Below are 18,761 nucleotides of genomic sequence, written 5' to 3' on the forward strand. Positions count from 1 at the left end.
ACTCCAATATAGGCTTCCTTTGTGATAAGAAGTCTGTCAATATCATCCTGCCTGTTGGTGTCGTTAATTTGGTCTATACATTGAAAAGAGAAATCCTGCAGTGAATGTGAAGTGCTATTAAAGTGGACTGCCACTTCACAAGATTTCTTATTTGTAATCATAGATGACTTGTGATTTCTAAATCTCACTTTGAATTCGGTGGTAGTAGAGCCGATATACTGAAGCTGACATCGTTTGCACGAAACTAAATACATGACATTTTTAGAACTACATGTCAAATTGGGTCTAACGATGTAAGATTTACCTGTTCTAAAACTACAAAAATTTCTCGATTCGACAAAATAATTTTTACAAAGATCGCATCTACCTTTGTCGCACTTATAGCAACCTGCCTCAAGGGGATTGGTGGTATGAATATTTCCTGTTTGGTATTTAGAAGGTGCTAAAATTGCTTTCAGATTTTTAGATCTGCGATAAGCTGGAATGATTGAATTTTTGGGAAACAGCTCTTTTAATTTCGTATTAGATTCCAAAAGATGCCGATGTTTCCTGATGATGTAATTTATGTTTGGCAGATTGGGATTGTAAACTGTCACAAATGGGAAACGCCTCTTGGAGGTCCTTGCTTTCTGTTTGAGTAAATCCTTTCTAGGGATAATTGAAACTTTAGAAAATTGATCATTAACTAGATTTGCCGGGTAACCTTGGTTTACCAGATAGTTCTTATATTCTACGCATTTTTTAGTGAAAAATTCATCTTCTGAACAGTTTCTCCTCAGTCTCAGAGCAACTCTAAAGGGAATTGCTTTAAATACATGCTTAGGGTGGGAACTGGAAGGGGGAGATGTAAATGGCTATCCACAGATTTAGAGTACACATCAGTTTTTATAAAACCATCAACTAAGTACAGAGTAACGTCTAAGACGTTGAGGCGACTTTCTGAAAAAAAATAATTCAAATTTGATGGTAGGATAGAGAGAATTGAAGTATTGGGTAAATTCCTCTAGGGCAGGGAGGCCTTGCTGCCAGAGATCAAAAATGTCATCTCGGTATCTCCACCATAGTGCAGGTTTTATGGGACCGCAAAATTTTGCTTTGCGATCGAGTTCCCCCATTACAAGATCTGCGTAGCTGCATGCATTCTTAGGCCCCATGGCAGTACCATGGATCTGCAGGAAAAAGTTATCTTTAAAGACTGAATGGTTCATTCCAAACAAATTTTTACCACTTCCAAAATACAATTCGTAGATGGCATTTTACGTTCTCTGGCATTAAGGGCATTTTTAACTGCAGCGAGGCCCAAACTATTGTCAATATTAGGGAACATAGATACTACGTCCCAAGAGACTAACAAAGTACCTCCAGGAAAGGGGCCGTCATTATTAACTTGTTCAATTCTATTAAGTAGATCAGTGGTGTCCTTAATGAAAGATGGTAATTTGCGAGCGAGTGGTTGTAAATAAAATTCAGTGAAAGCTGACAAATTCTCAATTGGTGTACCACAACAGGAAGTAATAAGTGGTAATGGGTTACCCTCTTTATGGGTTTTAACATTACCGAATGCTACTCCTGGCTTAGCCTTTTTGTTGTTCACCCAATCTGCTATTTTGGAAGAAATCTCGCCCTTTTGTAACCACTTAGAACACCACTTTTCCACTAAATAAACATGTTTTGTTATGTCCGTCCTATTGTACTTTTTAAGTACTTATGTAATACCTTTAGGAATTCGGTATACCTAAGAGACAAGCAACAAACACTCTAAACATATAAAAAGGAATTTTTTAATCATTATTCACTGTAACTGATGAAGGTCATACGACCGAAACGTTTTACACTACATTAAATCGTTTTACTCTTTTAAGTCATCAAAAGTTGTCCGTCCACTGGCCTCTTTTAACTTTTATACAATTTTTACATGCCGTGGTTTGGATTGCGTATCTCTCCGGGATCCCTTTGATGGCCTGGCACCTTCGTTGGCTCAGGAAGCCCATTTAAACTGCTATATAAACTGCTGAAATTTCAAGGGACCAAGGACGGACAACCCCTGGATGACCTTTTCGTTGGGAGAAAACTTTTTATGCCCTGGGTGGGAATTGAACCCACGTCCCCCTGATTACCGGTTGGGTGTGATCACCACTACACTATCAGAGCAACCATGCTGGATACATGGCCAATCTAGATAGCGAATGGGAATTACGTGGTCATCCCGGGCCCATGTTTTCCCCCAACTAGATGAAGCTGGATCAACCAGAACGATGATTCACAGGCGGACGAGAGAGAAGAGGACAATTTGTATGCAAGTTACGAGGGTCTCTCGAGCCAACAACGCATCTGTGCCCCCCAGGAGGATCACAAATGGATTCACAGTCCAAGGCTCGGCGAAATGTAGTTAGTTAATGAAATTTCAAGGGACCAAGGACGGACAACCCCTGGGGGTTGTCCGTCGATTCGCTATCTAGATTGGCCATGCAGCCAGCATGGTTGCTGTGATAGTGTAGTGGTGATCACACCCAACCGGTAATCAGGGGGACGTGGGTTCAAGTCCCGCTCAGGGCATAAAAAGTTTTTCTCCCAACGAAAATGTCATCCAGGGGTTGTCCGTCCTTGGTCCCTTGAAATTTCATTAACTAACTACATTTCGCCGAGGCTTGGACTGTGAATCCATTTGTGATCCTCCTGGGGGGCAGAGATGCGTTGTTGGCTCGAGAGACCCTCGTAACTTGCATATAATATATATGTATATATATTAATGACTTTACTCTTATTATTGATTGTCTTTGTAATATTATTGTGTTGCAAATAAACAGTCACTCATTCATTTATTCAGTTTCATAAAATTAATTTTAATGAACTTTAAAGACGTCTTGGCTTTCTCTTAAATTCTTGGCGTGAGTAATTTCTTAATTTTCTAGTCACTTTCAACGGAAAAAGTGTTTTATTTCAACAGGGAAATAAGGCATAGTGATAAAACGAGATCATACCGGATGCACTTTTAGTGGTTTCTTGGTCGATAAATGAACTTGAAAAGTAACGGACCGGACATCAGAAAAATAATATGTACACAGTGATAAGCTAAGCAAATTACTTGTCTAATTGAATGTTAATTATAAGAAGGTTTGGCTTAACTAAAGGTTTGGTATAAAGAACTTTGGCTTTCCGGCACTATTAGAGGTTAAGAATTTACCCCTTTTTTATATGTTTTTGAGGTTCCTGTTACGGTTGACAGAAACCAATGTAGTATTCATTAATCTCCATTAATTGTAATTGAAATTAAGCAATATCTTGCATTGTTGAAAACTCTTCCGGTTGTCGTAAAGAGAACCACATCAAAATTTTCGGTATCAGACAACAAGATAGAAATCCGAAAAGCTTAGTTCTTAAGAACGATAATTCGTTGCTGGTAGAAAAAACTTTTTATACGATATATACGAAATAGGCAAATATTCCTCGTCGTTCCTTTAATACTTTTAACTAAGAAAACTCGCGGAACCCTAAAAAATACACCAAGCCTCATTTTTCGTTCTCATGGACATGTCTTCGATTTGTCTTAAATTTTCGGCGTGATTCAATGCAGTAAGAAGAACTTGAAAATCTAGCCTGTTCCATGCTGTACGATCATTCAAGCAATTTCTTAATTTTTTAGTCACTTTAAACGAAAAAGGTGTTTTATTTCAACAGGGAAAGGCATAGTGATAAAACGAGATCATACCGGATAACACTTTCAGTGGTCTCTTGGTCGATAATGAACTCGAAAAGTAATGGACCAGAAATTAGAAAAATAATATGTACACAGTGATCAGCTACGCAAACTACTCGTCTAACGAATGTTAATTATAAGAAGATTTGGCTTAAGGGTTTGGTATAAAGAACTTTGGCTTTCCGGCACTATTAGAGGTTAATAATTTGCCCCTTTTTTATATATTTTTGCGGTTCCCGTTACGGTTGAGAGAATTCAATGTAGTATTCAATAATCTCCATTGATTGAAATTAAGCAATATCTTCCATTGTTGAAAACTCTTCCGGGTTGCCGAAAGAGAACCACATCAAATTTTTCGGTATCAGACAACAAGATAGAAATCCTAAAAGCTTAGTTCTTAAGAACGATAATTCGTTGCTGGTAGAAAAAACGTCTTGTACGATATACACGAAATAGGAAAATATTCCTCGTCATTCCTTTAATACTTTTAACTAAGAAAACTCGCAGAACCCTAAAAGAACACATCAACTTGCATTAGAAATGCCAGTTTATTATCTTTTTTTTTTCGAGCGAAGTTGATGATGTGCAAATTGTTTTGGACGCCAGAAAAGCTGTTTTTGTGTTCCAAATGTGAAAATGAAAGCAAAAAGAGGAGTTGATGTTGTGTAAGTTAACGTTTTCCCCTTTATTAAACCGCAATTTGCGATGGCGTAACTATTGCCGATAAATCCGTGGGGGGTTGATAGCTGCTTCAAACTAGGTAGAGTGCATATTTAACCTGTGTAAAATGAGGGTCACCAATTTAAACTGGGTGAAAACGGATTCAACCTGAGGCTGGATTTGACCGACAATATAACCACTTTTTGAGAAATCGAACTGACTGAAGTTTAGTAGGCCAAGACAGGTATGAAAAATTTCGATATATGGTGCATTTTTTTTTTCAGCATAAAATCCCAATGTGGGATTTCCATTACGGTTTTATCGCAATGTATCCCACTTATTCTGGAACGAAACAAGTGATGTTGTCAGATATATTATATTAATAAAATGAGTGTTCTGAAAACTCAAGTTGTTTTAGGAGTCACACTGTCTGGTTATTCTTAACGCTCGTGATCAGATTGCGAAACAACTGAACTTTACAGGCACATTGGAGTCAAATTGCGCCTATGCATTCCATTTACTCTTTGTATCTCACCACATACGTACTGCGCATGATCAATACCAATTGAAATTAGGTTTCCGCACTCCTCTTGCTCGCCCGCAATTACAATTCTTGTCAATTTTCCCCACAAGTCATGATAGAGAAGTTTTAATTAATTGGATTTACAGTGTGCGAGAATGGTCGAAGTATAAGTTCCCTTAGTTCTTGTTGGCGCCAGCAGTAAATCAGTGGATTAAGAAGCGAGTTAAGCGTGACTGAGGTATAAACTCCTCCTCGCACAAGATAGACTCTGTTGTCGTAATTTACCATTACAATGTAGAAAATAACGGGTAACAAACATATTCCAAGAGCAGCGACTACGAACACAGTCGTCTTCAGCGCTTTCCTATCCTTTAAGAACCTTTTTACATCTTCTTGCGAAAGGCATTGATCTTTAATCAACTTTTGATGCCGACGGGTCTCAGAGTACAGGACAACATAGGAAGACGAAACGAAAATTAAGCACACAATTGGGATATGAGAAGCCAATATACCATAGAGACTGCCAGCTTTTTTACCTAATAAAAACATGCTAGTGCGGCATAAACCACTATATATCCAACAAAACAAGATTGCTAACTTCATGTTTCTTTTTGTCACAACGCTGGGGTAGTGGTAAGGAAATTTTATCGCAATCAGTCTCTCACAAACAACTGCCATCAGATGCAGACACGAGGAAAGAGAAAACCAGGGAAAGAGAAACCATTGGAAAACGAGAAAGCCGGTAAAACGTTCCTCGTCACCAACTAACTGAGATATGTTCCAAATAATGAAAGTTGGCTGAACGTCTAGACCTGTCAAAACGTCAGTGGTTGCCAAACATGCTAACATAATGTTCGCGTTACTCTGAAGACTGCGTCTTCTTCTTATAGCAAGTATCACCAACACATTAAGTCCAATTGTCAATGGACAGGCGATGCTGTTCATGATTATGTTAACGATTAAGAAAACTCTGAGGCCGTGTTGTGTTGCGTCCGAGTGCGTAATAGAATCCATTTCTTTAGTAAAGTTTGTTAAATTCGAGGCAGTCAAGTTCGCCATTTTATGAGACAATATTCATTACTCAATAACTCACTTTGTAAGTAGCGTTGCTTTTCAGTTAATATCAGTAGAAGGGAAACCTGGCGAAAGCGTGAGATTGTTTTGCTGAGGACGGGACTAATACGAGTCCGGAATTTCCAACACCACGTAGACACACAAACACCGATTTCAAGAAGATTACGAGCAGCAAATGCCTTGAACGATAGAAGTGCACGGGGTTGAAGCTATAAAATGAACGAAACAAAATAACGTAAAAGCGGTGAAATAGACAAAGCGAAAAATGTTAATCAAGGTTAAGAGGCGATTGCAAATGACTACTTACATTGTAATTAATCATGCGAAAGGCTTATCGCCATTACGCATACTAATGAAACGAAAACAAGTAGAAATTTAAGCAACTAATGAATAGGCGAAAGGTAACAAAGACAACAAGAACTGAGAAAAAAACGTTAATGAAGTTTGAACGATGATTACGATAGATGGAACGCTTGGATTCTTAATAGATAAGATATAAAAAAGCTATTCGGAAATGAAATAAGTTTTTTTTTTTTTTTTTTTTTTTAACAATTCCCTCAGAGGAAAACAGCATTTAATTTCCGCGGACAACTTCAAATATTTCAAACATTTCCGTCTTTGAATTATCATCATCGTCATTATAATTTGCAAACCTTGATGTTAAAATAAATTTCTCATAGTATAGCATGTTGTTAGACCAGAAGACATCTAGGCTCCATTTTTTCCAAATGAATGAAGGGGTAGTTTCCAAAGAAACTGTGGTGCTGCGTCGGTGGGGAAGTAGTATACAAAAATTTGATTTTATCAACGGAGTTGATAATGTAAATTGGCCACCGTACAGAGATTCTAAAAGCTGACGTTTCGAGCGTTAGCCCTTCGGCAGAGCGAATCGAGGGATTATGGGTTAAGTGTAGTTTTTATAGTAGAGTAGGAGCTACGCTATTGGTGGTAACATGGCAACGTGAAAAATAGGAACAATATATTAGTTAAATGAAAAGCGTTCGTTAATACCGTGAGGATTAAGGGTGCCGATATGAAAGATGAATTTTTGTTCCAGATTCTTGCGGCTTTCCGTCGTACCTAGATGTAGGGAAAGGCCGCAGATAGCCATGTGTTTTTGGGAGTGGTTAGGCAGATTAAAATGCCGAGCGACTGGCTTAGATGCATCCTCTTCATTCTTCTCAACATCGCGAAGGTGTTTGAAGAATCGGTCACCTAGTCGTCTACCTGTCTCACCAATGTATAATTTATTGCATAACGTACACGTTATGCAAAAATGACATTTGCGGAGGTACATCGGTGATCTTAACAGTTTTGTATCGTGAGCGCGCGCATTTGAAAGTGCCGGGTTGCTCGTTAGTTTTGAGCGCGCTTCTAACTAAAAAGTTGCCTACGCTTTTGTCGCGTGTGAATGAAACAAGTGGAGGTTGCGAAAAGATTCTACCAATCTCGGGATCATTTTGGAGTAATTTAAAAATTACTAAGAATGATGCTTTTGACTGCGTGATTATGAGGATGGCAAGTGAGGGTGAATGGAATTCTGTCATTCTTATCTTTTTGTGACGTTTGTAGTGATGACTGTCGATCAAATTGTTGGGCGCGATGATGGCCCGCCTTGACCACAGAGACAGGATAGCCACGTTTTTCGAAGAACTGGCACATCTCCTCTGATTTGCTGGAAGAATCGGAGTCATCACTACATAGACATCGAAGTCTAAGAAATTGAGAATAAGGAATGGAGTTCTTGAGATGTGATGGATGTGACGATGAATACAACAAATAACTGTGTGAATCTGTAGGTTTGTAGTGCACACTAGTACATAGCACGTTGCTTCTAACATAAACTTTGATATCTAGGAAAGCCAATGAAGTTTCCGAAATTTCCCAGGTATATTTAAGAGCCGAATGGAAAGAGTTGACGGAGGTTATAAATTGATCGAGTTCTTCTCTGCTGGATGAAATAGCGCCGATGCAGTCGTCGATGTAGCGGCCGTAGAGTTCAGGTTTGGGGCCGTTGTACTGATTAAAAAATTGGTGTTCAACATATCCTACAAAAAGATTGGCATAGCTAGGTCCCATTCTTGAGCCAATCGCTACACCATTAACTTGTTTGTAAGAGTTGCCGGCGAATGAAAAACAGTTAAGCGTTAAAACTAGTTCGGCAAGGCGGAGGAGCGTTTCCGAGCTAGGTTCTTTGACAGTGCGTTGATCGAAAAAGTGTTTAAGTGCTTGAAGACCTTCGCTATTAGGAATGACTGTGTAAAGAGATGTAATGTCCATGGTGAAAATAAGTTTGTCTTGGCCGGAGAAATTGAAATCGCGGAAAATTAGTAGTGCGTGTGTACTGTCTTTAATGTATGATGGCAAAGATTTGACGATAGGCGTCATAATCCTGTCTAAGTAGCTAGAAATGAGTTCGGTGGGGCAACTACAGGCAGAAACGATAGGGCGACCTGGGTTGTTGGGTTTGTGAATTTTAGGCAAGAAGTAAATGCACGAAGTTCTAGGGGTGTTGATGATGAGATTAGTGGCAGTGTCCGGTAATTCTTGATTAACTATAAGATTTTGAATGGTGTCTTTGACAAGTTTTTGATTTTTGGATGTGAGATCTTTAGGGATTTTGGCATAAAACAAGGTATCTGAAAGTTGTCGCAAAGCTTTTTTTTAGTAAAGGTCGGACCGCAAAACAACTACCGCGCCGCCTTTGTCGGCCGATTTGACAACTATGTCGTTGCGTTTACTAAGATTTTTAAGCGCCGCCCACTCTTCCGAGGAAAGGTTGGAAAATTTAGTGTTGCGATTGAATTTAAGTTTGTGAATGTCGTGACGGCATTTTTTGGTGAAAAAATCTGAAGAGGCAAATTGTCCCTCTGGGGGAGTCCATTTGGATTTGCGAGCTAGAAGTGTTTCAAAAATATCTTTATTAGAAGTGTCCGAATCACATTCTTTGTCTTGAGAAAAGGCTTTTAACTGGACGCGGCGAAGGAATTTTTCAACATCTTGCTTAATAGAAAATTCGTTGGTGCGTTTGGTAATAGGGACAAACTTTAGGCCCTTACTGAGAACAGATTTCTCTGAGTCAGTAAGCGGAAGATTTTCTGGAATTGTAACTACGGTATTATGGCTATACAATGTTGTGTCGTCGGTAATTTGCGGACCTATTAAAAACGGTTGAAGTTTTAGAGTCTTGGTTTGGTGTAAATGGTCAAACAGTCCAGAATTAAGTTGTCGGATTTTAGCGCGAGTCGATTGTAATAAAATTGCTGGACAGATTTTGGAAAGTTCGGAGCGGCAATGAAGAATTTGTTTGTCAAGTGCGATTCGTTTTTGGCACATAGCTCTAATTGTGATCCTCATAATATTACGTGAAAAAGAATTTTGCGCTCATCAAATTTGGTGAAAATACTGATTTGAGTGAGAGAATGTAGACGCATGAAAGTTCGAGCGAAAACCTTAAGGAATCGTCGTCAATAGCGTAGCTCCTACTCTACTATAAAAACTATACGTAACCCATAAACCCTCGATTCGCTCTGACGAAGGGCTAACGCTCGAAACGTCAGCTTTTAGAATCTCTGTACGGTGGCCAATTTACATTATCAACTCCGTTGATAAAACCAAATTTTTGTATCCATTTTTTCCAGCCGTTTTCGGAGTGCTGTTAACATCCTCCTTCCCACGAACGGCTGTATCACTGGTCCGCGACGGTTGTCCGTGAAGTATCACCTTTCGCAATTGTATTTTGTAGCTTGGCTGGTAGGCAACTTTGCGATTGGTGGTAAATACAATTGGCTGGACCAGTGATACAGCCGTGGTGTGAGTGGAGGAACGCGGGCGCACAAAACGGCTGGTCAATCGAGCCTTCCTCGACATCACAATAGGATACAAAAAATAAAGGAAGCGAGGGTGTGTGGCAAGGATAATAGGGACCTTAAGATACCCTGGACGCGGCCTTGGAGAAGGCCGACCGGAAGTAAGTTCAAAAGGTCTAGAATCTAATTTGCATACACGTCGCGCAACCCTTGCATACGGCTGGCGCGCCTGAAATTTGAATTCACCAATCAACATTCAGGGGACGGGAAACATTTTAGTGTCCTTACGTCATAGCAATTGTGTGCTCTCTGATTGGTTAGATACAAAATATTGAAATTTCAGTTGATCGTCTTCGATATCGACATTCAGTCCTAGCCTATCGATCTCTTCATTTATATACATGAATTTTAGATTATATGACAACAGCTTTATACGGTGAATATTTGCAATAATATGGATTGGATCAGTACAGCGGATTTAAGATTTTATTCAAGGTGGAGTGAGATAGTTACGGACTTATTCGGCAGAGGAAGACTTCGCCGACAAGACTCGGCTTCGAAGGAGTTTGTTGAAACCTTCCTCCAGTCCAAAGTACATTTGTACGAGAAACTTCAGATCGTTCCCTCTCTGGCTTTCCGTTGGCAGGGGCTTAAGTCCTTGTCTAGAAATAAATCGGTGGCCTCCTTGCAGCTTAGGGACGGTTTTGGTTGGGGACGGTGATCGGTGAAATGTTTATACAAATTATTGCTACAAGAGAATGAATGTTCACACGAAAGGCATTTAAATCTGGGAACTTTTCTCTCTGGAGAATACATCGATAACCCACAGAGGATTTAAAAAACGAGATAATACAACAGATACAGTAGTAACAAATTAAAAAGTTGAAACATTTAAAAACTTTAAGTTTGGCGCCAAAACCGGGTTACCCGCGTCCGGCAACTCTCTGGCTTATTTTCGCAAGGCAAGACTTTAGCTGAGAAATTATACACTAAATAGCTTTTTCTTCGTCGAACTTAACCCAGAAATCTCTAGCCAAATATTAGAATAGGTAAAAACAATTTTAATATTGCCTTCATATTTGTTTAACTTGGGAACAAAAATAAGAAAAATACCCATGATCGGTTCATTTCGAGTGGCATTTGTTGCAGCTAAATAAACTACGTCATTTAGGCACACATGAAACGTAACATTTACGTTAGGACAATAAAATTTTGACTGCCTCGTGCACTGCGGGCGCAACCACCGTATGCAAGGACTTGACGGCCTACACCTCTGTCGCGGTGGCAACACAGTTCATTTTGGCCACCTCTCAGAAAGGTGAGCCAGTTTTCCCAATTTTCGTATTAAAATTACATGTTTTGCAGAAAATTTCTCAACGAGATTTTTAAGCAACGGGATTTTTATTGTTTTGTCTCAATTTTCTTCAAAAATACAGGTTTTAGAGTGTAAAGCTTGCTTAGGTTGGAAAGATGAGCGGCGAGGCGTCATAAAAGAGTGCGGAAAGCAGGCGAGATTTTCTCATTTCACAGGATTGCTTTATTTCTTTTATCCCCCTTGATTTTAATCTTGTTGAGCTACTCAGCCGCAGATTAGAACCGCTATGGAAAATTTTGCAGGTTGTGTAGAAATATCGTGTCATAAAACAATCTATTACGGATTCTACTCATCTTTTTAACTTTAAATTAAATGGCTGCAAAATTTTGATTGAGACTAGGTTTACACTAGAGGAAATTGTTCCGGATTCGTGACCAATACGGAACGTTTTACTACCGGATTGATTTTGACGTTTTCACATAAGAGGACGAATCCGAAATAAAAACTCCCCGGTTTGGTCATCTCTCCGGAGATTTTGAATCTGGAATTTAAAGTGAGAACTTTGAGTCCGAAAACTTTTGAATCTGGAGAGTTTTGTCGTGCAAACGATTTTCTCTCGAATCCGGATATTTTTCCGACTGCGATCTTTTGAATTTGCTGTAAAACCAAAATGGAGGATCTAGTGCTGACATTGCTTGCGGTCTCCGGTTGCCTGATGCTGTTGCAGGTTCAGGCGATAATTTTTATTATGTGTACCGCAATATTTCTGAGGAAACGCAAATTAGTATCACAAGAAGTTTAACGTCAGTCACACTTAGTCACTGACGATGTAGACAGCAGGATCGAAGACCGAGGCGGTTTTGGGTGAGGCCAGGTCGAATAAGTGCCTGGTGGGACAATATAATGGATAATGTCACGGTAGCCAGTGAGTTGTAAGAGGGTTTCAGAATGTCCCATCCTACCTTTATGGAACTTTGTGAAGATCTTAGGCCCCTACTTGAGAGGACTCAACTAGAATGAGGCGTCCCATATCAGTTGAAACTCTGATGGCTGTTACTCTTTACTACTTGTCAGATGAAGCGAGATACAGGAAAGTTGCAAATGCTAAGATATGGTTCTATTCCAGCTTGCCACAAGACTATACTAGAGTCACATATGGGACCCAGCTTACTCATTGCTTTCGTATCTCATGAAGCAATTCCCAAATGGTGGCAGCGCATCAACAGAGCAGTTTTTTCGGCTACAGAATGTCATCATCCAGAATAGTTATTAAATGTGCATTTGGCCGGTTGAAAGGACGATGGGGAGCCCTACGGCGAGCTGTGGACATATCATTAGACGACCTCCCCACTGTTATATTCACTTTTTTTGTCTTACATAATTATTGTGTGGTACACGGTGAAACACTATCAGAAGAAAAGCTCAAAGAAGCATAGAATTATGAAAGAGAGTTTCAGCCTTCCACTTGGTCCCCAGGCTTTGGATAAGCATTCAATGAGACCAGTGGGAAAGATATTCGACAAATCTTTGCTAAGTTCTTTGACTAAGGCCATTTCATGAAATGTACTTTTTCATGTACGTGTGTACTCATTATTTATCACAGAAAAACACTGACAAGTTTCAACTTGCAAATAGTATAGTAAATAGTAAATAGTAAATCTATTTCGGTAAGGAAGGTTTTTACTGACGACGTGTACGTACTATCCTCATGTTAAGTTCCTGTTGTAGTTTACTGGGAAAGAGACTGTTTACATTAACACAGCCATCTAAGAACAGTCTTATACATAGCAGAGGCATACTCTGTTAACATTATATTTTAGTCCATTGAAGTTCAAATTGTTGTGTTCCTTACTGCTTTAATTTTATTTAACTATGACAAAGCGTTTACAGGGTCTATTTCTGAAGCTTTACATGTTTACCACTCATCGCAAACAGAGAGAAAGATCAAAGATTGAGAGTTTAAAATACTCATCTATTTTTCTGGTAACAGACAAATTCAGCCACATTTACTGCGACATTTACTGCTTACGACAGCCCGTTTTTCTTGCAAGCCCTTGTTGATTACTCAGGTTGATAAGGTGAATAAAGATTTTGTTATGCTGTTGTTAAACTGTGTATTAAATTCTATACAACCCACTGAAATGACGTTCAAAATGTGCTAACATTTCATAGCAAATTAGGCTACTACTTTCTCTATAATTTGTCCTTTAAATAACTTACTGATTGTAAAGACCAGTTCAGAGTTTCAAGGCGCTCTGGACACTTTTGCATGATTATTATGGGATATCTAATAACAAGGTTAAATAACAAGTATCTGTTTCAATAACTGTATCTGGTTCAATAAAAAGTATCTGGCAGACGACTTACAGCCCATACAAAACAGGTGTCTGGATATAATAGGCATATTAAGAACATCTCTCCCAGCGTTTGAGCAGAGACGAATGGAAGCAACAAAACGTGAATTGGAAAGAACGATAGAAGACATCAGTCATCCCAATCAAGTATTCTTCTCAAAGCCAAGTATAAGTCATAGTTACAATGTACGATCCAAACCTGACCCAGTAGTCATACCAAGGTCTGGAACCCAAAGACATGCAAACTCTTTTATAGCAAGAGCCGCAATGCTGCTAAATTCTTAAAATTATAGCACACCTATATATCTATATATATTTATAATCATTATTTCCAAGTAAAACCGTGAGGTCTGGAAATCATTTTATTGTAAGTTTTGCATTATTTCTTATATTGTGAATCCGTTGTATTTCTCTGTCAAAAATGGATTATTAAAGTTATTTATTTATATTTAAGGTTGTAATGTTGCTTCAAGATCATAATTATTTTTTAGCCCTCTGCCAAAAAAAATTGTCCCATGAAATTTCAACAATTGTATGAATCACTTTGAAAGAGAAAACAAATTGGTCGTTTCCACATGTCATTGTCTTATATTTAATGATAACCCATAGTGGTAGTACACGTATTAATCAAAAGATTAATTGATCTATGCAAGTATTTTAGAAGCAAAGACCTGTTGAAGGCTGTTAAACAACAACAGCAACAACAACAACATCCTTTATTTACCCTTGTTTGTAGAAGGCTAATGGCCCATGCTCAGCAAGTGGATGCAGCAAATAAATCCAAGTTCTTATTTCAAGTTCTTATTTCAGCCTTTGGCCTCAAGTCAGTGTTCTTAAGTGTCGTAAGGAAATTTTAAACATTAAAGAAAAACTGTGAGAGTGATCTATCTTGAACTGTTAACCAGAAAGAAGCAACAACAACAGAGGATATACAAATAAAATGTCTGATCAGAAAACCTGGACCCTGTCTCAGTTACAAGGATGCACATTCGTAATCATCATCTTTAACAAAATGCAAATCATTGCTCCAGCCTGGCAGTACCCTGTCTCCTTGGAGGGGCTGCTGTGGAGCCATATACCGTGGCATTTGTGGTTGCCAGTAACTTGGTTGAGATCTCTGTAAGAGGGTACCCATCATAGCAAAGGCACTTGATACTAAATGACTCAAATCTTCTGTGGCAATTGCAAACCTGGCCATGGTTTGCTGGTACTCTTTATCCATTTGTTTCATTTCAGAAACCATTTCCTTCTTTAGAGATAATTCCTGCTGCTGATCTGCTGGTTTGCTTTTAGTTAATTTACAATCACGATTCTCCGTTATGTGCTCAATAAGTTTAATCCTGTTTGTGGAAACTTGCTTTGAATCTGTGGCATCACCATGGTCTTTCTGATCAGAAGCTGTACTGCATTTACTATATGGAGTCTCAGCACGGCTGATTGATTCTACTTCTGAAGACTCTTCGCTTACAGATGTGTTCATTTCTGGGACATTAACTACACTGGGAAAGTTTAGAGATCCAGGATTAGCATCTGGCTTACCTGCAGTGATATCAATAACTTCAAAGTCTGCTGTGTCCACACCATGCACCAGGCTTGTAGTTGCAGGACATCCACCCCAAATTTCATTGCAAACATAATAGAAACTCGCCACAGTTCTTCCACCTCCGCTCTTCTTACCAGATTCGACTGCTTTTTTGTACTTTTTCCTTATGTCTTTTATTTTGCTTGCTATTCTTTCCCGAGTGAGTAGGCTGAGATCATGTGGCAATCCATCTAGGTGTTTATACAAGGTGACGAAATCTCTTCTGGCATCTTCGTATTTACTTTTGACACTCTCGGTCTCCCATTCTAAACCTTCCTTTTGGGAAGAATATGCGCAGACAACTCCTAGCAGAAGTTCAACTTTGTTATCTGTCCAGCTTAAATTTGCCACAGTGGCATTTGGATCGACTCTAACCTTCTTTTTAGGCGGCATTTTCACTTTGCCGAACAAAGAAACAACACTGCGCTTGGTAACCATTCCATCACGAATGTTCCCGGAATTGTCGTCAGGAAGCCGAATATCCTTTCAGTGTAAACGCCTACGAATCCGAATAATCTAAAATTGATGAATCCGGAAAAATCTCCTTTAGTGTAAACCTAGTCTGAAATTCTACTTTTCTTTTCTTTTAGTTCATGGAATGGACAAACAGTCAGGAACTTGCTCATGCTCGAGTCGTCGTAAACGAAGTCATATTAAAGAGCGAAAACCCCCGCCTCTCTGGTTGAATCTGTTCTATTTTAATTAGTTTCAGCCGCCACTTGCACAACGCACATCTTAGGGTTTGCTTTTCTCGCGCGGCGGTGGCAGTCTGGACCTATGCCCTCTCGGACGTGACCGCCTCCTTCAAGGCCGCCACGTCCAGTATCTATCTTAAGGTCCCTAATTTGTGGGTAATGGTTGTCTTGTTATTTGATGAAGTTAATGAAGAAAGGTCTATACAATTGCTCTTATGACCAAAAACAACACACTCACTGGTGCTATGAAACTGGTATACAATATATGTCTTTTCTTTTTTAAGAACTTGTCATTTCATTTACCGCATACGTGAAAAGAAAAGAGATCTAAACAGGGCAAAAAGAGTACGCAGGCTTAAGTAAAGTTCCTGTTTATGCTTCTTTGATTTGATTTTAAATCCAAAGCACCAAATAAAGTTGCAAACGCTATTGTGGATCTTGCGAAAACCATCCCCTCTTCCTGTGGAGCTGAAATAGTCTTATCTGAGCTAACTGCGCGCAAAGACGCGCACAAAGAATCAGCTAGTAAAATATGTCAACATGTTCCTCAACAAGTACTCCAAGCAGCATCACTGGCATTAGTTCACCACTCCAACATCACTGAGAAAGTCTTAAATAGAGGTGGTTTACATTTAACCAAAGAGGGTAACGGTCTTTCATATAAAAACTTTGCAAAAGGCTTGGTAATCAACAAAACTAATCATCAGTGAGTCCTGTTTCCTCGCATGCCAGTCGTCGTGAATTTCGTGAATCCCATAGAAACAATATTCCTTTAAAACTTGAATTTCAGTTAATTGGCTTCGCTAAATGTCAACAAACTTTCTACACATAAAGATGAAGTCAGAATTTTGCTCGCCGATGAAGGAAACTAAGCTAAACGTGTCTGACAATGCTTCTGATTTTTATATCGATGGTTACGAATTGATTTGAAGAGATACTGTGACGCTGGCGATGGTGGCGGAGGTATATGCTTTTACATTAAATTGGCAATAAATTTCTCTGTACGGACTGATCTCGCATTTATCGAAGTTCGCAAGCCTAACTCGAAAACTCTTATTATTGTTAATTCGTACAGGCCTCCTAACTCTTCAATTATAGGGCTGTTCTCAAATTTGGAAACCCTTATTGCTAGACTTGATATCACCAATCTTGAACTTTTCTTACTATACTTGGTGATATGAATGCTGACATGGCTTCAACCGATTACAACAGCAATCTTTGTCAACTACAAACATTGCTGATATCACAGTTATGGCATCCACCAACTCTTTTCTGAGCCTACTCGGATAACAAGTAAATCAACTACTTCAATCGATTTAAATTTAAATTATACAAATTGACCTGAGAAGGTAGTCTGCTCCGGAATTGCCCATATCCGTATTAGTGCCTATAGTATTGCTTTTGCTTTTCGTACGCTTTCGATTGACTTCCCATTTAAAAAACCAAATCATTACTTGTGGCAACAAAGTAGTTCTTTCCAAGAGTCAGCTTCATGAAAATCTCTTGCACACAAGAGAGTTGCACATAGAGGGCGACAAAAGAAACAACACTGGGTGGAAGTGAACTTTGCTGAAGTCACCCAAGGGGGTTATTAACCTCTTTGTGAGCTTATGTTCGTAAATTCACTTCCCCTACATGCAAAATCAGCAGATGAAGTTCTCGATGCTGTAAAGAATTACTTCTTTTCCTATGGATACCCGAAAAAAATTCTTATAGACAATGGAGGTGAATTTTGCAATGCAAAACTCAACTTGAATTATTTTGCGTGGAAAATCAAATCAAGCTGTCCCATGGAGCGGCAGAAACTCCAACCACACAAGGTCTTGTGGAAAGAAGCAACAAAACATGGAAAGAAAATATGGGATCAATAAATATGGGGTCAAATAACAAGAACATTGAAAGATGGTGCGAGTTAGCGTGCCTTTGGGCCGCTACGCAGGCTAGTGCGAGTACACAATGCAGGCTTCATATGCTATGAACATCACTCTCCACAGGGCAATCAATACAATACCATACGACCGGCCGTTTTCAGAATAACGGCACACCGTGAGAACCACCAGAACACTGATGAAGACATTAAATGTCAAGGGGAAGGCACTGAGCTAGCTCTGATAAAAACAATTTAGACAATGATCAGTGTGAAACTCTTGAATGAGCAGCCAAACACCAGAAGATACGTGAACGACAGAGTCAATACAATGAAGAATTGGTAAAACAAACCAGACAATTAAGGAAGGCACCTTTCAAGATTGACGGCATGGGTGCAATCGAAATAGACAGGGTAGACAAAACGAGTCATATACACCCGAATATGCTGTTGGGCAAAATAATGGAGATTAGGAAAGACTATGCTAAAATAGTTACTTCACAAGCAATCATTAAGGGCTTTATTTCATTTTCAAGGTTATATCCTAGCCTTGCACTTCGAGGAATGTGACAGTTGATTATTGCAAAGAAATTTCGTTCACCGCTGCTTAGGGGCACCCGATGAGAATATAGTTCAAAACCACTTAAACATAGCATTGTTAAACGTATTTTCGTATTTAAACGGTAAATATAGGCATATTTTTATCCCCTAAAAATTTTCCATCAGTTTGGATTTCCTAGCTGAAAGTCTAGTGATCCGAAAATTATAGGGATCAAAACTTACCTTTTCGAAAATTTCAGCCGGAAAAAAGGCTCCCGAAAATTCTAGGTGACCTTTTTAGGGTAAAAATTCGTTAAAAATGAGCAATTATACTTTGTTTTAGATGTTCGAAAATCCTATGAGAGGCAGGCAAGCAAGAAATCTTACAACAAATGTTCCGAATATTCTAGATCTCAAATCGTCTTCCGAATAGATATTTTCCGAAAATTGACATTGGGTTTCCTGGCTGCTTGCAAGAAAGCTAACAATACTTGTCAGTAGCATTTGTTCAGTTTGCAAATAAATGAAGTAACAACACTTGTTTTGACTGCATCTTTATTTCTTACATTCAGATTAAATTTAAAACATAAAATGAATCTATACATTTGGTTACTTTAGTGGACAGTGTCTGTTACCCAAACCAGA

At 39.0% G+C, this 18,761-nt stretch overlaps 1 protein-coding gene and 1 long non-coding RNA gene across 2 annotated transcripts in view; one reads left to right on the top strand and one right to left on the bottom strand.

Moving 5' to 3' along the window:
• LOC138013264 (uncharacterized) overlaps positions 1 to 18,761 on the top strand; it is a 342,610-nt gene that overhangs the window by 180,825 nt on the left and 143,024 nt on the right. The window lies entirely within an intron of this gene.
• LOC137967646 (beta-2 adrenergic receptor-like) lies at positions 4,386 to 7,706 on the bottom strand. The gene has a single exon (XM_068814165.1). The coding sequence runs from the start codon at positions 5,937 to 5,939 to the stop codon at positions 5,007 to 5,009; it is 933 nt and encodes a 310-aa protein (XP_068670266.1). The 5' UTR covers positions 5,940 to 7,706; the 3' UTR covers positions 4,386 to 5,006.

This window comes from Montipora foliosa, chromosome 8 (genome assembly GCF_036669935.1).
Source record: "Montipora foliosa isolate CH-2021 chromosome 8, ASM3666993v2, whole genome shotgun sequence".
NCBI classification, from domain to species: domain Eukaryota; kingdom Metazoa; phylum Cnidaria; class Anthozoa; order Scleractinia; family Acroporidae; genus Montipora; species Montipora foliosa.

Bases quoted from the DNA above. Each gene is read 5' to 3' on its own strand.
- LOC137967646 (XM_068814165.1), bottom strand. From the start codon at position 5,939: ATGGCGAACTTGACTGCCTCGAATTTAACAAACTTTACTAAAGAAATG.